General features: G+C 40.9%; 1 protein-coding gene across 1 annotated transcript in view; it reads left to right on the top strand.

Moving 5' to 3' along the window:
- The window catches only part of GPCPD1 (glycerophosphocholine phosphodiesterase 1), an 84,495-nt gene that overhangs the window by 33,046 nt on the left and 31,573 nt on the right, over positions 1-19,876 (top strand). The window contains exons 5-8 of the mRNA XM_034764084.1: positions 4,896-4,971; positions 7,004-7,045; positions 8,476-8,599; positions 13,864-14,098. Of these exons, the coding sequence (XP_034619975.1) occupies positions 4,896-4,971; positions 7,004-7,045; positions 8,476-8,599; positions 13,864-14,098 (477 nt within the window). The remainder of the gene's footprint in view (positions 1-4,895; positions 4,972-7,003; positions 7,046-8,475; positions 8,600-13,863; positions 14,099-19,876) is intronic.

Genomic DNA, 19,876 nt, shown 5'->3' with positions numbered 1-19,876 from the left:
TAGGTGCTCTGTATCGTGCACGCTCTATGTACCGTGTGATGCAGAGGCTGCCAAGGTAAGTATGAATTTTATGGAATAGCAGAGTAAATAGCTACTGTATATAAAAACCCATATAAATAGCCATAGTGAGATAACTATCCACCCGCAAACTTTAAATTGCACCTTGTTATAAACACCTGACTTAATTTTTTAATAAAATTTGGCTTTTGTGTCTAGAAATGCTTTTCTAGTGGCTTGTCCCTTTTTTAGTTAAGTTGTTTATGGATATAGGAAAGATCAGTTGCATGGGTGGAATGGACAAGTTTAAGAACAAAATAAAAGATGCAACACAAATGAACCAGGTACACAGAGAATCTAAGGAGATGAAACATTAATAATGTAATACTAAGCGCTATGTTTTTAATATAATTTGAGATTCAAAACACTTTTCAATCATTGGACTGTATTATATATTTCCTGCTGTTTTATTTAGTACTCTTGGTTAACTTCTAAATCTGAAACTTATTATCTGTACAGTTACACTAACATAAAATTTAGTAAAGGTCTGAAAGGTACTTCATATATCTTGAACTTTTAATCTATCTGTGAATAATCACTTGAATACTTATATGCTAATCCTTCATATAATAAACAAATTAGGGGGTTAAGTATCTCTGAATATGTTTTGGAAAAAGTCCTTTTTTACTATAGTCCCATAATAATGTTTGTTTGTAAATTTATAAACATGCATTAGAATAAAAAATGCTAAAGACAAACCCAGTTTAAATATGTAAAGTGGTTAGTAGTTCTGTTTCACATTTCTTCATGAACTAGGGGTGCCTCATATGCTTGAATCAGAACATCATATTGATATATATGTGAATATTGGCTAAGCTAGAGATCATAGACATAGGAAACTGACCACTTCCATCTATCTAGAAACAAAATACTAATACAAATGAGAAGCTGAAAATTTTAGCACAGCAAAAGGTGCTTTATAATCAGTGTTCAACTTCAGGAAGAAATAAGCCGAAAAATCCTTTCCCTCAATCTTGTAAATTGTCATTTTGGGTAGTACCTTTGACCAGTCTTATTTCACTTTGAAATATAGTGTCAAATTAAAAGGACAGTTTATACTGAAGTATTTGTGTTACAACCAATATGAATATTTAATACCAATTAGTAACTGTCTTGGGTTGTCTTACATTTTGCTGTCATCTTCCCCCCCCATTTATAAATATAAATGAAAATTCATGAACGTGAATTATTTGTGTACAATTAATGCATGTATTGGGTGCATTAATGAAAGGCAGCACCTCCATGCAGAAGGAAAAAGCTTTTTAATGAATTCTAGATGCATGAAAGCTATTGCAAAAGGTATCTTGTGCATTTTTCTGAACAAATGGTTACATACAGTTATTGAAGCAAGGTGTCTAGATATTTCTGCTATTTTGTACAAGGTGAGCTTTTGTTTCACACACATATATGTCTTTGAAGATATGCTCACTTATTATGACTACTTTGCTTCAAAGTTATTTCTATTTTTACGAAGTTCTTTATTTGAGCAGGTTGCTTCTGGATACCTGTTGTTTGGGGGGGGCGGGGAACTAATCCTGTTTGGAACATAAATCATGCATGTATATTATACATAGATAAATTAAATATACTATACTATTAAGTATATTTTAAAAAGCTCATTATGGTGAATACAGAATAAATAAAATACATAAACTCTTGGCCTTTATTTAATTTGTTCCCTTCCAGTAAATAAGCTTGCACATTGAGAGAATTTCCTTCAAGGAAATATGCAGTGACTAAGCCACCAATGGATGTAGCAAAGCTTTGAAAACTTGACATCACTCTTCAGCCACTTTTAAATATTGGCAGAATACCATTTGATATATTCATGGGGATTTTAACAGAGCTTTGTATTTTCTTAAAATTTTCTAGTAATGAACATTCCAAAGATGAATCTTGGGTTCCTACTGTGTGTTTACTATTAGAGTACCCTAGCAAAATCCTTTGGCTGTCAGTCAGTAGCAGGCTAGCAACTTCTAATTTCTGCCTAACTGCTAGCAACGAAGGGGTTCTCCACTTTACTGTGCTACAGCAGCAATTTGTGTGTTAAATCATTGCCTGAAACATTTTCAAGCAGTAACTGAAAACTAGTTATCCTAGTGTTTTCTATGTTAGGTAACTTAAATGTGCGTTCTCGAGTCTTTGTGTCTTGTGAAGTCAGCTACTCTTTGAGCTTTCAGATTCTGTGCCAGTGCTGGTTGATGTGCTCAATATTGTCTATCAGTGTGGTATAAAAACCTAGGTAGATGGACATCGATTGTCAAAAGTGCAACGTTAAGTCTTGCTTTAGTTTTCTAAGGCATTCAGCTGCCTTGTGCTCTTACCCAGCTTTTATGTGGCACATAGGTTCCATTTTGAGACTCTTGGACTCAGGGCCAGCTCCAGGGTTTTGGCTGCCCCAAGCAGCCTCCCCCACCCCCCCCAAAAAAAAAAAAGCCGCGATCGCCATCTGCGGCAGCAATTCGGCGGGAGGTCCTTTGCTCCCAGCGGGAGTGAGGGACCGTCCGCCGAATTGCCGCCGAATACCTGGACGTGCCGCCACTCTCCAGAGCGGCTGCCCCAAGCACCTGCTTGCCAGGCTGGTGCCTGGAGCTGGCCCTGCTTGGACTTATGGTGTGCATGTGCAATGCCCATTTAGGCATCTGGCATGACACTTGCACAGATTCCATTGGTGAGTTCTTCAGGGCAGAGACTGACTTCCTTTGTTCATACCCTGCTATCATTGTTTGTTTTAGCTTTTGGAGAGGTCACTAGCCTACTTGATCGGAGCAGCTGTGGGCACCTGCCTCTTTGCTGGCAGGCAAAGTTTTCATTATGGGAATCCAGAGAGTGTGTGTCAGCCAAAAGCATGTGGGTCTGTTATAAGAAAACAGGGAAGAAACTTGACTTCACATTCTTTTCAACTTACTCATATTTTAGACAGTTCTGTTTTCCCTTTCCCTCTCTTTTATCCTTGCAATTATGATCGCTCTCTCTCTCTGTACTGTTAATTAGCATAACATTACCAAAAGAGAGATTAATGATGTAATATTAATCTTGTGTTATAACTAGATGTATTCTACCTTTTAAAGCATCAAGTGCTAGATAACTTTGGATATGCATTTTGCATGAAGTGGCTTTGGGTGGGGTATATGCAGCTTTAAGCTAAATGGGAACTTTGAATTTGTTTTTAGCAGTGTTACAGAGATCAAGCCTAAATTTACTAAATGCTTTTAAATCCTTGGCTTTTGGGGTCACCTAATTCAAAAACATTAATAGATGGCATATCCTTGACATAATATCAGGAAGTCCTAGCTGGTGCTAAAAAAAAGATACTGAGCCATAAACATTCACAGTGTTCAGATACTTTGATTATTACTATTGGATTTTAAGCTTGACTGAATTGTCCATTTTTTTAAATCAGAAAATTAAGTTGTTTCTGTTAATCCGAAACAAATTTAATGTTTGTCTTTTTTTTTTTTTTTTTTTTTTTTTAAACTCTGCTGAGACAAAAGTGGTGTTGGAGCTTGTGATGCTTTGTAAGAGAAGGGACACAATGTAGACTTGATAAAATCTAGAGTGGATCTTAGCCAAAAATACCAGGATGGTGAACCTTGCAGATAGCTAACAGCACTTTCTGTAGAAAATGGTAACCATGTATTGATAGGGTAAGTAGATAATTTAAGAAAAAAAGGCAGAAAAATAACGTTAGTCATTAAGAGGTCCAATCAGTACAGATTATCCAGAGTCTTGGGCCCAACAAAGTCTGTTCCTGCTTCTGCAGCCAGCCAAATGATTCACTATAAGCTCTAACTTAGGAAACATTTTTAAAGTTCTGTTGATCCTCACAACAGAGAAACAATCCTTGTTCTCAATATCTAATTGACTTTCTACCAGATTCACTAAAACCAAATATTGCCCCCCTACAATTGGCAAAATTTGGGGGGAGACCCACAAATTTAATCTTGGTCCAACCAAAACTAACCACAAAGGACTTCACTGATAGCTTGTTGTGTATAAAGTTAGAAGCGTATTTTGTTATGGGATTTCTTAGTCTTCTGCCCTGGCATCTTCATCCCTATTCTGTGGATCCTTCTATGAATACACTCCCCTTTCCCCAGGAATAGTCTATATGTAAAATATTTAATATGGATATATGGTTCAGTTAAAATGATGCACCTCTCTGCCTCTCTTTGAGCATTGTGAACACTTTCTTCATGCTTTTGCTATGCCTTTTAAGCAGAGTAAATTTTTATATTCCTTTTTGTGGCAGTGAACCAAATTCAGATCATCTTCTGTTTGAATTTTAATGAGGTAATGCGGAAGAGCAGACTCTCTGCCACAGTCAAAACACTTTTGTGTCAGTCTGAGTTCCTCACCAAATAAAATAGATATTTTTTCAAACTTTCAACTGCAAAAACCAAAAAAAAAAAGACACACCCCCCCCTTGTGTTTAGATGAGTTAGAACCCTACCTGAAGGAATACATTTAAGTAATATAGTTAGCATTAGTTATCTGAATAACTATTGCAGTACCACAAATTAAAACAAAAACCTGAGTTCAGTGAGAATTATTTTCTTGTTGGAAAGCATAACTTTCCAATAAAGTAGCTATAAATGCTGAGGATTTAATAGTTCCATCCAATTTCTCTGCTCCCAATCTGAATTTGTCAGTTTGTCATAGTGTGACCTGACTCTTCAAATTGTATCATCAGCAGTCTCAGTGGTAAGAAGCAAGCCTTATCTTTTCTTATTCTATAGCATATAAATTGAGATCATAAGCACCCAAAGTGGCATTGTGGGTAGAATATCAGATATAACGTAAGAGATTATTGCAGACATTTAACTTTTAAATTACAGACTGTCGATGGTCCCTGCCAAGTCATAGTTCACAAGTGGGAGACTCATCTACATCCACGATCAATAACCCCTTTAGGTATGGGCATCAATTGCATCTGTTTGAGGCATATGCATAAGATTACTAATATGCTGCACATTGGTTTAGTGGGATTGACAACAATTTATAGCTTTACAATATTTAAATTTAGTACTGTGTTGCAGGTAAAAAAAAATTTCTTTATACATCATGGACCTCATTCTCAAAACTTTAAAATTGTCAAATCTTAAACTCTGAGCAACTGCTTTTAAAAAAGCAATGGATTTGAAGTTGTTTCCTAAGTGTTGTCTTTTGCCTATTTCTATTTCAATTGGAGTTAGCATAACTTTTTGATGTTTGTCACTCTTTGAGACTGAGGATCCATACTTACATTTTTAAAAGAAGAATGGAGAAGGGGAGGATGTGAACATACCCTTATCCTTGTTCATATGACGTTTAAGTAGTAGACTTCGAGGACTTTAATCTTTAATCCCAGTAAGTGGGCATTTTAAGTAAATATTGCTAACAACGATAGTAACATAATTCAAGGTGATGGAGTTTTTTTTCTAACTGTAAATACCAGAAATCCCCCTTTGTTGTAGGGACATATGATACAAACTTGATTAAGTTCCTAAGAGTTTTCTGAAATCCAAACTTTCTTTTTAAAAAGTGATTGAAGTCATTCATTGAGTGTAGTTCAGATCTCTTTATTAGCCATAGGATGGCACTTTTCTACATATATTTTTCTCTATATATCAGAAGGCCAGTGTTTCCTAAACCTGTATTAGTTCATTCTACATAGATTAAATACCTTCTGGCTCCTGGAGAGAGTGGACCCTTTAGTTAGAATCTTCTATTTAAATATTTGTTAGGACTACTCATGTGTACCATAAGGGATTACTGTTGCTTACTAGTTAGTTTGTGAATTAGAGTAGTTAAGGATTTCTGTTCCTACAGCAAATTGTTTTTTTCTGTATATTGGTCAGCAATTAATATTCTGGTCTATATTCCACCCTCTGAACTTTGTCTCTAATACATTTGTTTACCTTACTCTGAATAGTTTTGAATTTTTAAGTAATATTCAATTTTATTCTTTTTAACCCTGTAGTCACTGAAAAAAATACACTGGTCCTGTGAGTTCTTGGGTGATTATTTAAAATGTATAATCTATTACCTAGGAAAGCTAAAGTACTAATAAATGTAATGAGATAAGAACTTACTTCTTTTTAATATGTAAATGAACTTCCCAGGGATCTATTTATTTAATATAGCAGCTCTGTTTGTTTTTATAAAGAGTCTTTTTAAAGAAAAAGTACTTTCTTGATCTAGTAAAACCTGGATATTGGCGATCTAGAGCTGTGTGAAAACTCTTTGCAAGTTCATAGAAAAAATAAAACTTTTGTCCTTTATCACACAAATGTCAGCCTGTTAATGCTGATAGAAAACTTGTCATTACACCACAAAACGTTGTTGTTGTTTAATGACTATTAAAGATTGAGGGCAGAATTGTGGTGCCTTTTTACAAAAGGCTAATGGCATTATTGGAAAAATATTATGAAGTCAAATTTTGAGAAACAAAGGTTGATTATTTTAGGTTTTTTTGTTTTTTTTTTTTTTTATAGCTATGAATAGTTATGGTTATGCCGGCGAGTTTGCATACTTCCTGAGTTTCCTGCTTTTATAACCTTTTTGAGTAGGGTAAAAGTGAAGAAACACTTAGACCCATTTCCCTGAAACAAGATATTCAATCAGATGCACAGAATAAGCATTTTAATTGTGACTAACTTGATTTAGAAGCTTTTTGTAGAAAAAAGCTTGTATGCTTTCAAGAAACATTTCTTAAACGTCAACATATATAATACTAAACGGTTCTTGAATTCTAGCGATGCAGAACACTAGCAATATAGTGTAATCTGCAAGAAAACCAAACTTTTAGAATGCATTTAATAGAATTTTGCAATAAATATGCTTATTCTTTGTCTACTTTTTTCCTTCTAAATTTTAAATACAATAGTTTAATTTTGACATTTGACTCTGTGTAAGGTAAGAATGCTAACTAGTTTCCTTCCGTTTCCCCTCCCTTCAATTATAGAAAATGACATCACTGTTGATGATGGACAGTTTGGAATCCATAGTAAGTAAGATGTATTGATTACTTTAAAATCCTTACCAGCATGTATGAATTTTAAGAAGTCAAGTGTTAGCGATGAAAAATATAATGAAATTATACATGTTAAACAAAACGTTTGCCAATGCCTGAGGGCCTGCTTCCGACTGGTGATGCCCTTTTCAGGGGGAAGAGCACCAGCCTTGTGCCAGGGAGATATTCCACTGATCGCAGGATGCTGTGGCATCATGTTTTGGCCATGATCTTCATCCTCCCCAGATCCTCCCCCTTTCTGCTGCTGTGTCTCAGCGGTTAGGTTTGGTAATATCTTTTAGGTCTTGTCTACACTCCAGAGTTATGTTGACAAAAGTTATGTTGACTATCAAAAAGCACTATAATACACTCTCTCTGTCACCAGAGCACATCCACACTTGGGGCTGTAGCGTCGACAGTGAGAGCAGTGCACTATGGGTAGTCATCCCACAGTCCTCCTCACCACCTTCTGCCGCTAGCACTTGTAGGTTGGCAGAGTGGATCACAGCGCATCGTGGGTTTGTGGCATTTTTCAATGGCTCATGTTTACTGTGTGCTCGCCATCTCTGTGTTAAAGGATGGATCCTGCACTGCTCTCTACTGCTCTGTTAACTGTCAAAATTTGTAATGTTAAATTGAACATACCCGTTAAGCCTTTCCAGTTGAAGCAAAATTCTTAGTCCAGCCTTAGAATAAACATGGACAGTCTGCCTAAATAATCAGACCAAGAGCCATTAATACACTACCTCCCCAATTGCTCTCATATATATGTTCCCACACTTGCAGGCTTCATACCAAGTTCTCCCTCACTTTACAACTGTTTTTTCACACACCTCACAGCCACTTCACCATTCACTCATTGCTCAGCCCTCTAACACCTACAAAATTATCCCAGTTTGACACTACTGTCACACATTACACATCAGTTCTGTCCCTTCCACTAAATTCCTAACTTCTGTTTTCTCCTGTCTTTGCTTTTTGCTGTCCCCCCAAGCTACCTCTTACTCCTGTCCCCAAAGTTGTCACTTCTCTTTACTGCCACACTAATCTATTGCTTCTCAGCAGCTTCAGAGCTGCAGAGGCAATTTCAGTACCTCATCTGATAGCTGGTACCTTGCACCTCCTCCTGGGAGCCCCACTTGTAGCACTAATTTCCTCATTGTGAGAAGCTGAGGATTCTTCTCTACCTCTAGCCAGCTTACACTCATATATTTATTCCAGGACATGGGTGGAAAAACTTAGAGGGAACATTGGTTACAAGGTATGGTAGACTGTGCCAAAGAAACTAGTTATGTGAAATTGCATTATTTCAAAGTTATACCGATATTCTGTTTTTTTTAATTATATTGATGTATGTTTCTTTTTTGAAAATCTCTTAGGCTGTATATAACTGTTACTACTTTTCATCATGTTTACTTTGCCAGATGGTGTTGAAACTCTGGATTCTGGGTGGCTGTCCTGTCAGACTGAAATAAGATTACGTCTACATTATTCTGAAAAACCGCCTGTCTCAATATCCAAGAACAAATTTAAAAAATCTAGGTTTAGGTAAGATCATCATAAGTTGCAATTTTTATAATGTTAAGTTCTATCACAAGTTAACATCTGTTGATAACATTAAATCAGTGGTGCTGCTTTCCTCAGGCTTCTCCCATTGCTAATTTTATTGTTCAAAGAAGAAAAATGTTAAGAGGTCACAATGTATGGTTGGTATCCCGCCTATTTTACAGCTACTTGGGGGGGGGGGGGGGGGGGATACTGTCATACATGCGATATTTATGTATTCTTGCGTGTGCTGTCAAATGACACAAATAATTAATTTGGTATTTTTAATACTCCATTCTGATGTTTTAGATAAATGTGGAAAAAATTAATAGCTGTTATAATCTTTACGTCAGTTGATTTTTTTTTATTGTCGTCCTGATTTTGTTCAGAGCTATATTTCTTGCGATTCTTCATTAAATATTTAATCATTATGAAAGAATGAAGCAGTACATTCAGATGAAAGAACTACTTCAGTATTAGCCCATTTTCAGTCTTTATATTTTTATAAGAAGTTTATTTTAATAGGTCCCTTTTCTCAAACTACAAAAAAAATCCATATACAGTAAAAGCTGTTTTATCCAGCACTTCACCAACTGGAAAGCTCTATAAATCAGCATTTCTGATCTTCATTGAAATTCCAGTTTATAATCCGGTTGGCATGGGAGTGGTTGCAGGGCGCTGGATCTGGGGGATACTCATCTCGGGTGGCTCCCGACAAGCGGCAACGTATCCCGGCTACTTCTGGAGGTGCCCCAACCTGCTGCCCTGAGTCGCCGCCTGCACCCCTTCCCGCACCCAAACTCCTTCCCTCTTAGTTAACCAGTATTTTTCACTTACCAGCACCCCCCCTTTCTACCAACATGCTAGATAAAACAGCTTTTACTGTAGCAGGTATTATAGCATCCTATATCAGAAGTAAACAGACTGCTTTTCACAGCAGACACACACACACACACACACACACACACCCTACCTTTGTCTTAATTTCCCTCAGCCCTAGAAAAAGAAAGTATAAACTATGTGATTAGATGGGACTCATCTCTCAAGTTATATACATGCAGTGCTAAAGTCTGATCATGTTAAGCGCAGTTAGCTGTCAAATATTTTATACAGCTTTGATAGTGCAGTGATTCTCCAGCTTTTAAAATAGCGTATCTGGTGTCATTTTTCCTCCCATTTCTCAATCATGCTGACCACCTGCCTTCCATTTTTCAATTGGTTAGAGGATTGGGTTATACTTGTTTACATGGGGAAAAAATATTAAAATGTGTGTATTTTTAACTATCCGTGTGACTTAGCTGCTGGAAGTCAGATACTGAGCCCACATCATGTTATCAGCTAGCTTTTCACATACCACCAGCAAGTGCTCTGCAGATCATGGACCATAATTTGAGAGCCTTGTCATAATGAACGCCTGGCTAAGATGGTAGGGACGCCTTCTTCCCTCCCATCCCGGTGCTCAACCTTGTCATGAGACTGGAGAGGTAATTGCCTTACTGAGAACAATTGCACCTAATATGCCCTTGCTCTGTCCCAGTACTGTAGCACCTTACAATGTTTCTTGGGGCACACTGTTGGCAAGGCATGCAAGAGAGATAAGGTAATTCTTGAAACCTGACCCTAGTTTTCCTGAGAATCAGTGCCCTGCCCTCTTGCTGGTTACTTCAAGGACCTCCTTGCTGGCTTGTTGTTAGCAATTCAGGAGGGCAGGAAGAGGCTTTGAATCTCTTTCCTTGTGGTACGTTGGCTCTTCTGATGTCTAGGACTATTCATGTCACCAAAGTCCTGATGTGCATGGCAGATTGAACAGACATTACTCCCCCCCCCCCCCCCCCCCCCCCAGAAGATTGGGATTCATAAGAACTCTAATAAAGATGTCTCAGCTCGATATCCCTACCAAAACTGGGAATTTTGGGCAGTGCCAGGTCAGACAAAGGAGGTAAGTCTGCATGTAACAGTTCGATCATTTTGCAAAAGCTTGGTCTCGTGACTCATACCTAGACTAATTTTCTCAGGAGGCACCCTCACTGGATCGTAAGGTGCCAAGGAAAGTAAAACTTCACAGGATTTTTGCATACAGCCATAGTAGATGTCCTCAAGGTTTTCTGGGCCTGATAGGTCTGGTGGTAATCTTCAATTAGATCTGGATGGCTAAATGCTGTTTTTAGTGACATGGGTGCATTGAGACACCTTTCATAGAAGAGTTCCACACTCAAAAACTTTCTTTTTAGAACCAGAAATTGCATATGTTAAGTGAGCTAAATATCAGAAGAGGTGTATAATGCACCAAGGACCGTAGAGTTCTGGTACATGAAAGGATGGATGGTCTGAAATCCGTTGGATAGTCAGAACAGCATAATTAAGGTGATTGTGGCTGCCATTTCCACTGTCCAGGGTCCTGTAGTGGAGGGTTAGTTTCCGTCTCTGGACTGTTGAGATTTTTCATTCTGTGGTATTGAAGATAGATTTGATGTAGAGGCACTATACTAGCAGCATTCTCTCAGTGGGATTTGTTTGCTGCTTTTAGTGTTATGTGGACTTTTTTTTTTTTTTTGTAACCACTGAGAAAAATAGCTCTTCATTTACTTTGCTTTCTTTTGTAAAGGACTGATAGGAAGCAAAGAGGCATAAAACCTGTTCCATGAAATGTTTGCTGGATGCAACTTTGCTAGGATAGGGCACATTGGAAGCCAGGGAGAATTCTCCACATTCCATGCAGGACCACTTACTATTTTCAGTCTAGGAATCTTCATAAGCACTACATTCAATTAAGTTTTGTGTTTATTTAAAAAGAATCTGAGGTTTACTCTTTCTTTGCATTTATCTTTGTGGCTTATCAATAGCACAGGATATACCTACTTGTATTACTTGACTTTAGGAATATTAAGGAACTTGTGTGTTTGTATATGCATATTCATACATCAGTTGTCAGATGCTCAAGGCTGAGGGGCTGATGGTGACAATTACCCTAGTCTTCGGTTGCCTTCGGGTGACCCTTTAGGTTGTTGGTAATTATCTCCTGAAGGAGGCCATCTGTTCACTCTGGCACCCGTATAATTAGTCAGTAATGATTACTATCTTTTAAACAATGGGAAAACTTTTCAAAATCTCCAGTAACTATTTTTTTCAAAAGTAACTTGTGCACTTATAAGTCAAAATTAATCATTTTTGAAAAATGGAATGTAGTCACTAGAGCCTAAGTTTCTCTGAAAGTCTATGCAACTCAGGCTGTATGTACACTGCGAGTGAGGGGTGTGATTCCAAGCTTGTGTACATGTACTCATGCTAGCTCTCACCTGAACTAGCATGCTAAAAATAGCAGCGTAGTTGCAGTAGCTTGGGCAGTGGTGGGTACAGTCTAGCCATCCCAAATACAAACCTGCCTGAACCCCATGGTTGTGTGATGGGATCCCCAGAGTACAACCTGAAACTGTAGGACTGTTGTGCCCCCTTAACTCTCCAGCCTGGGTTGTCTCTTTCGATGCAATGCCAGCCAGTGACAAGCAGTGAACCCTTCCAGGTGCTGTGATCGCTCAACCATCAGCAGGTGGAGTCCCACACACAGCTAAATTGCATGAAGGCTTTCCCAGTCATTCATGAATCATACAGAGAGAGGCACCAGCAAATACAGTCTTACACTGCTAAAGACTTTCTTGGACAGTGCAAGCTCATTAATTAGTTCTCCATTCCAACAAGGGTGGGAGACATGCAATAGTCCTTGTTAGCTTGAGCTAAGATTCTTTAAGCATTTCAGCCTAAACCACACTGTTTTAGGTAAAATATAAAACAGGTTTATTAACAACAGAAAGATAGATTGAGCTCTATGCCTGCTACTTATAATCACTTAAAGTTGGCTACATAAGAAATAAAAATAAACTCTGTCTAAATTCTACAGACTAAGTAAGGTTTGAATCAAACCGCTTTTCTCACCCTAATAGATGTTACAGGCAGCTTACAGTTCCAATACATAGGCTGGATTTCCTTCCCAGCCTGGGACCAATCTCCCCAGTTCAAAGACTGTCCGGAAGACAAAGACTTTGAAGTGTTGAGTTGGAGGAGAGAGGCCAAGTGAAGTCACTGTCCCCTTTCTCTACTTTCTTCCAGTTTCTAGAAAGATCCTTGCTGTGATGGGGGATTAGGCGGCCCCAATTGTGTATGTGTCCTCTCTGGAGGCATCTCTGGGAGAGTGGATTCTTCTCAGTGGGCCATCAGCAAATGTCTGGCTGGTCCTGATGTAAATATATTTTACTAGGTTGCCACGGAAAGGCTGGCTGTAGGAGTCTCCCAACTTCACAACATATTTCAGTAACCCCCACATAGCAATACTTCATAACTTCAGATTCACACAATCCAACAGGGTAATAATATTCAACTGATCGTGACTTCTCAAATGAGACCTCACAAGGTGTACTTTGTGATATGATGATATGTTTTGTACAGTGGTGATTATGGGGTTTCCAGGGTGCTATTTTGAGGTACAGAACGTTACAGCATGTACTCAGCAGCTAGCCTGTGCTGCCAATGCCCAGGCTGCAGTGGTTATGCTGTTTTTAGCATGCTAGCTCAGATGAAAGAGGGTGTGGGTAGGGGTACATGAGCTGCAGACCACACCCCTAGTTTGTAGCATAGACATACCCTTAGGGATTGTCTACATGGTGAATTAGCATGCAGCAAGCCAGAGTGTGAGTCTACAGCATGCTATTTGCTATGTGCTAGCTCGCCATGTGGACCCTGCTACACACAAAGTTCTATAGTGCGCTTTGACATCCTCTTCTTTGGGACTGCAAAGCTTTTAGTGCACAGTAGCAGGTCCACTTGGCGTGTTAGAGTGTGGCAAACTAGCACACTATAGAGTCACACTGTGGCTTGCTGCACGCTAACTCATGTAGACCACTCCAATTCTCTTAAGTCACATAAGCCTTTTAGAAAATCTTACGCAGTGTCTTGAGCTTTTGTGATGTGCAAGAGCATAAGCTATGAGGTTAAAATCTAAATCTATAGTGGTGTTTTGGAAAGTATAACTAGAGAGTAATGGCTCCAGGATGGGAGGAGTAGGAAAGTATTATCCCACTAGTGTTGCTTTGAGATCTGGGTCATCATGATGTTTAGGGAAATATAGGTAATACAAAGGCATATAAAGTTTTTGTGGGGCAAACTCATTCTAGATCTGCTGACCTAGTATTTTGTAGGCTTTTGAGTTGTTGCTGTCACTGAAGATGCTTCACTAATTTTCTAGCATCTGATTTGTTTTTCTTTTTGGTGCATAGGGTGAAGCTGACTCTAGAAGGCTTGGAGGAAGAGGACGATGATGCCCACCAAGATAAAACTGTTACTCAGAAAATATCAAACACTCTGGAGATCTCCTTAATAAGTGATACTGAATACAAATCTCGGCACTCTCAACCAAAATGTGGTTATGGTTTGCAGCCTGATCGATGGACAGAATACAGTATACAGGCAATGGAACCAGATAACTTGGAATTAGTCTTTGACTTTTTTGAAGTGAGTACTTGTCTGGCATGTATGTTAGGAAATGATGAGTCTTTGGTGCAGGATGGGATAATTTTAAATTGCTGAACAGCTAGCAATTTTATTTTAAAAATGACTAAAAGTATTTAGTCCAGATAAGTGGTTCTCAACTGGGGTATTTGTACCCCTGGGGGTACACAGAGGTGTTCCAGGGGGTACATCAACTCATCTATATATTTGCCTAGTTTTACAACAGGCTACAGGAAAAAATCAGTACAAACTAAAATTTCATACAGACAGTAACTTGTTTATACTGCTCTATATATTATACCCTGAAATGCAAGTACAATATTTATAGTCCAATTGATTTATTTTATAGTTATAGGTTAAAAATAAGAAAGCAAACAATTTTTCAGTAATCGTGTGCTGAGACATTTTTGTCTGATTGTGTAAGCAAATAGTTCTTCGAGTGCTTGCTCATATCGATTCCAATTAGGTGTGCGCGCGCCGCATGCATGATCGTCGGAGAATTTTCTACCCTAGCAACACCAGGTGGGTCGGCTGGGGAGCCCCCTGGAGTGGTGCCTTCATGGCGCTTGGATATATACCCCAGCCGACCCAGCGCCCCCTCAGTTCCTTCTTACCGTCCGTGACGGTCGTTGGAACTGTGGAGCGCGGCATAGCTGTTCTCCACTCTCCCTAGCTTTACTCGTTAGTTTTGTTGTAGATAGTTCCAGGAGCCAACAACTATCGATACAGACTCCGATCACGTTTCCATTCTGCCCGGACTTGATCTCTCAGGACCATGGCCGACTCTGTCACCCCAACCTGCAATCGCCGCACCTTACAGCGTGGATGCTGCATGGCTGACTCGGGCGGAGTTACGATGCTCGCATCCTGTGCAGCAGGTTCTGTTGGGCAGTAGGAAACCCTCTACCCGGGCCACTTGGCCAAATGGAAGTGCTTCTCCTGTTGGTGTGAGCAGCGGGCCATGCCCCCCTTGCAGGCGTCGATCCCACTTATACTTGAATATCTCCTATTCCTAAAACAGCAGGGCCTGGCGATATCTTCGGTCAGGGTGCACCTGGCTGCTATATCGGCGTTCCACCCAGGAGAACATGCTTCCTCGGTCTTCTCTAACCCGATGGTCGTCAGATTCCTCAAGGGCTTAGACTGCCTATACCCACAGCAGCGTCAACCGGTTCCGGCATGGGATCTTAATCTGGTTCTTTTCAAGCTCACAGGTTCCCCGTTCGAGCCATTGGCTACCTGCTCACTCCTTTACCTATCTTGGAAGACAGCCTTCCTTGTAGCCATCACTTCAGCAAGATGTGTTTCTGAAATCAGAGCGCTCACGTCCAAGCCTCCATACAAAGTCTTCGATAAAGACAAGGTTCAGCTTCGCCCCCACCCTGCCTTTCTTCCCAAGGTAGTATCAGCTTTTCATGTGAACCAGGATATATTTCTCCCGGTCTTCCATCCTAAACTGCACGCCATGCGTCAAGACCAGCGTAGGCACTCCTTGGATGTACGCAGGGCCCTTGCTTTCTATATTGAGCGTACGAAGCCGTTTAGGAAGACGACGCAACTCTTGGTTGCAGTGGCTGACCGGATGAAAGGCTTACCGGTCTCCTCGCAACGTATCTCCTCTTGGATCACGTCCTGCATTCGTGCTTGCTTCGACTTGGCTGGTGCCCCGACGCCGTGCCTCACCGCCCACTCCACGAGGGCCCAAGCCTCCTCGACTGCCTTTCTGGCTCACATCCCGTTCCATGACATTTGTAGAGCGGCGGTTTGGTCATCGGTTCACACCTTCGCTGCTCACTGTGCGCTTGTACAGCAGTTGAGAGATGTTGCTGCGTTTAGATCAGCGGTTCTGCACTCAGCGATGTCTCACTCCGACCCCACCGCCTAGGTAAGGCTTGGTAGTCACCTAATTGGAATCGATATGAGCAAGCATTCGAAGAAGAAAAAATGGTTACTCACCTTTGTAACTGTTGTTCTTCGAGATGTGTTGCTCATATCCATTCCAAACCCGCCCCCCTTCCCCACTGTCGGAGTAGCCGGCAAGAAGGAACTGAGGGGGCGCTGGGTCGGCTGGGGAATATATCCAGCGCCATGAAGGCGCCACTCCAGGGGGCTCCCCAGCCGACCCACCAGGTGTTGCTAGAATAGAAAATTCTCCAACTATTGTGCACGCGGCACGCGCACACTTAATTGGAATGGATATGAGCAACACATCTCGAAGAACAACAGTTACAAAGGTGAGTAACCGTTTTTTTTTAAGTGAGTTGAAACTTGGGGGTACTCAAGACAACTCCTGAAAGGGGTACAATAGTTTGAAAAGGTTGAGAGCCACTAGTCCAGAAAAGAAAGAAATAGTAGGCCAGTTCTTCCTAATTGTTTCACTTACTGCCAATTCAGGGGTATGGGTCCCACTATTTAGTCAAGGGGTTCTTTACATATCTTAGGAGTCCCTGTGATTAAGACCAAGCAAAATAATCACTGTTGTTAACCAGGGCTATTTTATTACCAAAAAGAAAACATTAAACAAAATGCAAGTGACAAGAGAGCAAGTGATAAACTGGTTACTTCCATTACAATCTCTTCCGTATCAACAATATATTGCGACTCTTTTGTAGTTAGCTAAATGTTTATAGATAGTCAAAATGATTTTGTTTCAGGGCAGGTGTACCTGCTGGTTATTAATAAATAGCCAATTTCTTTATAGTTGGTAAAGAAGCAACTGTAACTATGTCTATGAAATCAAATCAAAGAAGATATTTAAATCAGTTACTTAGAAGAAGCCATTTAAGGAGTTTGTCTTGAGAGGCCAGTTGACCATTATTAAGAACCTTAAATCCCCATAACTCCCATTATTTCTGTTTACCAATGTTTATCATCTATCTCCTGTCCAGAAATACATGGACTAACCACTTAGTGATTAGCAGGAGTAAAACTGCTAGTATTTTAAGTTACAATAGCATTTCACTATTCCAACAAAATCATTACAAGAGGGGTGTTTTTTGTTTTTGTGTTGTTGTTGTTTTTGTTTTTTTAAATCTAATAGTTTGTCAGTTTCTTAGTTAACTTTCTCTCACCAGTCCATGTTGAAGTTTTGGGACGATTTTTCCTTGGGTTGGTTTCTTTTTGAGTCTACTCTGTTTTTCTTGTGTCTGTGGCAGCTTGTTTGTAGAGATGGACAGGATGAGTTGCAAAGTGCTTGCTGTCTAAGTAGAGTAACAGGATGTGTGTGAGGGGTACTCACTCTAGAATCTTTTCTCTTATAATTTTACAGAAATAGGAAGGAGAACACCTCTGTAAGCTTGTTTAGATTCCAGGTTGATTGCTGCCACCCTTTAATTGGTTTCATGTCTTCATGGTAGTTCTAGGAGCACCCTCATCTTTAAGAATATATAGTTTGTTAATACATATACAACATTTCTTTAGTTTTCTGTATTTTTGTAGCAGGAAAGATTCAGATGAGTTAGTTTTTAACTTTCAAAAGTTTCTTTTTTATTTAGTCCACTTTCTGTCAGTCTTTTTTTTTTTTTATTAGATTTTGACAGGGAATATATAATTATATTTTTGAAAAGTCCAAACACTCCTGTTTCTTATGTTGTGTGAGTCCTCAAACAGTTTTTTTAAAATTAAATAGGTCTTATAAAGTCTTCAGCTTCAATAATTAACAAGTCATTGACTCTTAACAGAGTTTGGAGAGAGAATTCTTGTCTTCCAAAAGTGGATGAGCATTTGCTTGGGCATTGTCAGTAATTAATTTTATACTAATATAAATATTCTATATTTAAATGGATTCCTGAATTAGTAATTAGTTTAGCAGCATCAAATGACCGTGCTATACTTGTACATACTATTCATATAACAATATCAAGCGGTTATTATATGAAGATTTGCAGTTAGATACAAAATATTTGCAAATATACATTTTAAAAGAAACTTTTGCCATCACTTGAGAAACAGCAAAGGTTTTTACCTATAAGTGGAAACGTGAGTTTGAAGTGACCAATATCTTCTATAAAACATCCGACCATAAATGTTCTCGAAGATTAAAGAATGACGACTTCAGTAGATGTATAAAATGAAATATCCTTATTGAAATTGGTTTTAGAATTCTTTGGATGAGTTTAAACTAAGGTTCTTCTTTGAGTGCTTGCTCATGTCTATTCCACAGTAGGTGTGCATGCTCGCCATGTGCACCGGTGCCAGAAGTTTTTTTCCTCAGCAGTACCCATAGGGGAGCGCTGCTGTGACCCTGGAATGGCGCCACTATGGCACACTCCCCTCACACTCAGTTCCTTCTTGCTGCCAGTGAGAGAAGACACTGGGAGAGGCTAGATCCATGTCGGGCAGCCCCAGTCTCTCCGCGCCCCCCCCCCCCCCCCCCTCCGGCTCTAGAGCGCCGACTCAGGTCGAGCGGAGCAGCCCGGTTGCGTCGACTCAGACCTCTCTGGCTGAAGTCCGCATGCCTTCGACACCAGAGGCCCTGCAGGCGGCCAAAGATATTATGACCCTGCAAGTACCCGGGGCACCACCGGCACCTGGAGCCCGCTCTAGAGGCAAGCTGCCACTGGGATCTTGGCAGCCAATGCCGACCGACACAGATCCCGGTCAGGGGACTGCTCTCGGGCTCATTCATCACCCCATGTCCTGTCAGAGTACAGCCCCAAACCTCCGCTCTCGTCGTCCTCTAGGCTGTCATCGGATCAGAGCTCCAGGCACCGCTCCACGCTGAGTACCGGGTATCTGCGGGACAGGCACCAATGCCACAGATGCTCCCACTCTAGGAGGAGCTACAGGAGCCACTCCCGACACGGCCGCCGTCGCCGGTCACGCTCCGATTCTCGGTACCTCGACGTGCGAGCTCGTGACTCCCGGCGGGGATCACCAGCTCCACGTCGTCATGGGTCCAGGTGTCAAAGCGTCTCGACTAGCAGCAGCTCGAGGTGGCACTGTTCCTCAACGCTGGAGTCCAGATACCATGGCAGACCTCGTGCTCAGCACCACCGCAACTACCGTTCGCATGGCACCGACCTCGTCGCGCACGCAGCACCCTATGACCCAGCCGGCCAACCCGACCAGCTGGTGCCAGCCACCAGGCCCTCCTCAGTCGTTATGAGTTTAACTTGTGGGGATCACTGCCGAAATTCGACCCCTCCCTTCCGGAGCGTGAAAGGAAGGATTTTAAGGCGCTGGTGGAAGAGGGCACCGCTGCCGCAAAAGCTGCTCTGCAGGCAGCGTCGGATGCAGCTGACACAGTTGCTCGGTCCATGGCCTCGGCCGTGTCCATGCGCAGGGCATCATAGCTACTGCTGTCCAGGCTCTCCATGGAGGCACAGTCCGTGATGCAGGATCTTCACTTTGACAGCAAGGACCTGTTCGTGGAACAAACGGACGTGAGGCTCCATGGCATGAAGGACTCACGTACCACCCTTCAAACCTTCGGGCTCTACGTTCCACCCAAGGAAAAGACCAAGTCACAAGCCTCCGTTCCTGTGCCTTAGCCTAGATACGAGCCCACCTACAAGAGGTCCAAAACTTAGGAAAAAAAGGTAGTCCCGCTCTACTCCTGTTACTTCCTGGTCCCCAAGGCGAAAGGGGGGACTCAGACCCATCCTGGATCTGCGAGGCCTCAAATGGTTCATGGCAAAATGCCGGTCCCGCATGGTCTCCCTGGTGTATAGCATACCCTCCCTGGACCCTGGCGATGGTATGCGGCCCTGGACCTCCAGGATGCTTACTTTCATATCCACATATTCGAGGGGCACAGACGCTTCCTCCGTTTCCTAGTGG

The sequence above is a fragment of the Trachemys scripta genome, chromosome 3 (assembly GCF_013100865.1).
Source record: "Trachemys scripta elegans isolate TJP31775 chromosome 3, CAS_Tse_1.0, whole genome shotgun sequence".
Classification (NCBI taxonomy): domain Eukaryota; kingdom Metazoa; phylum Chordata; order Testudines; family Emydidae; genus Trachemys; species Trachemys scripta.
This window is presented reverse-complemented; position numbering and strand designations above follow the sequence as displayed.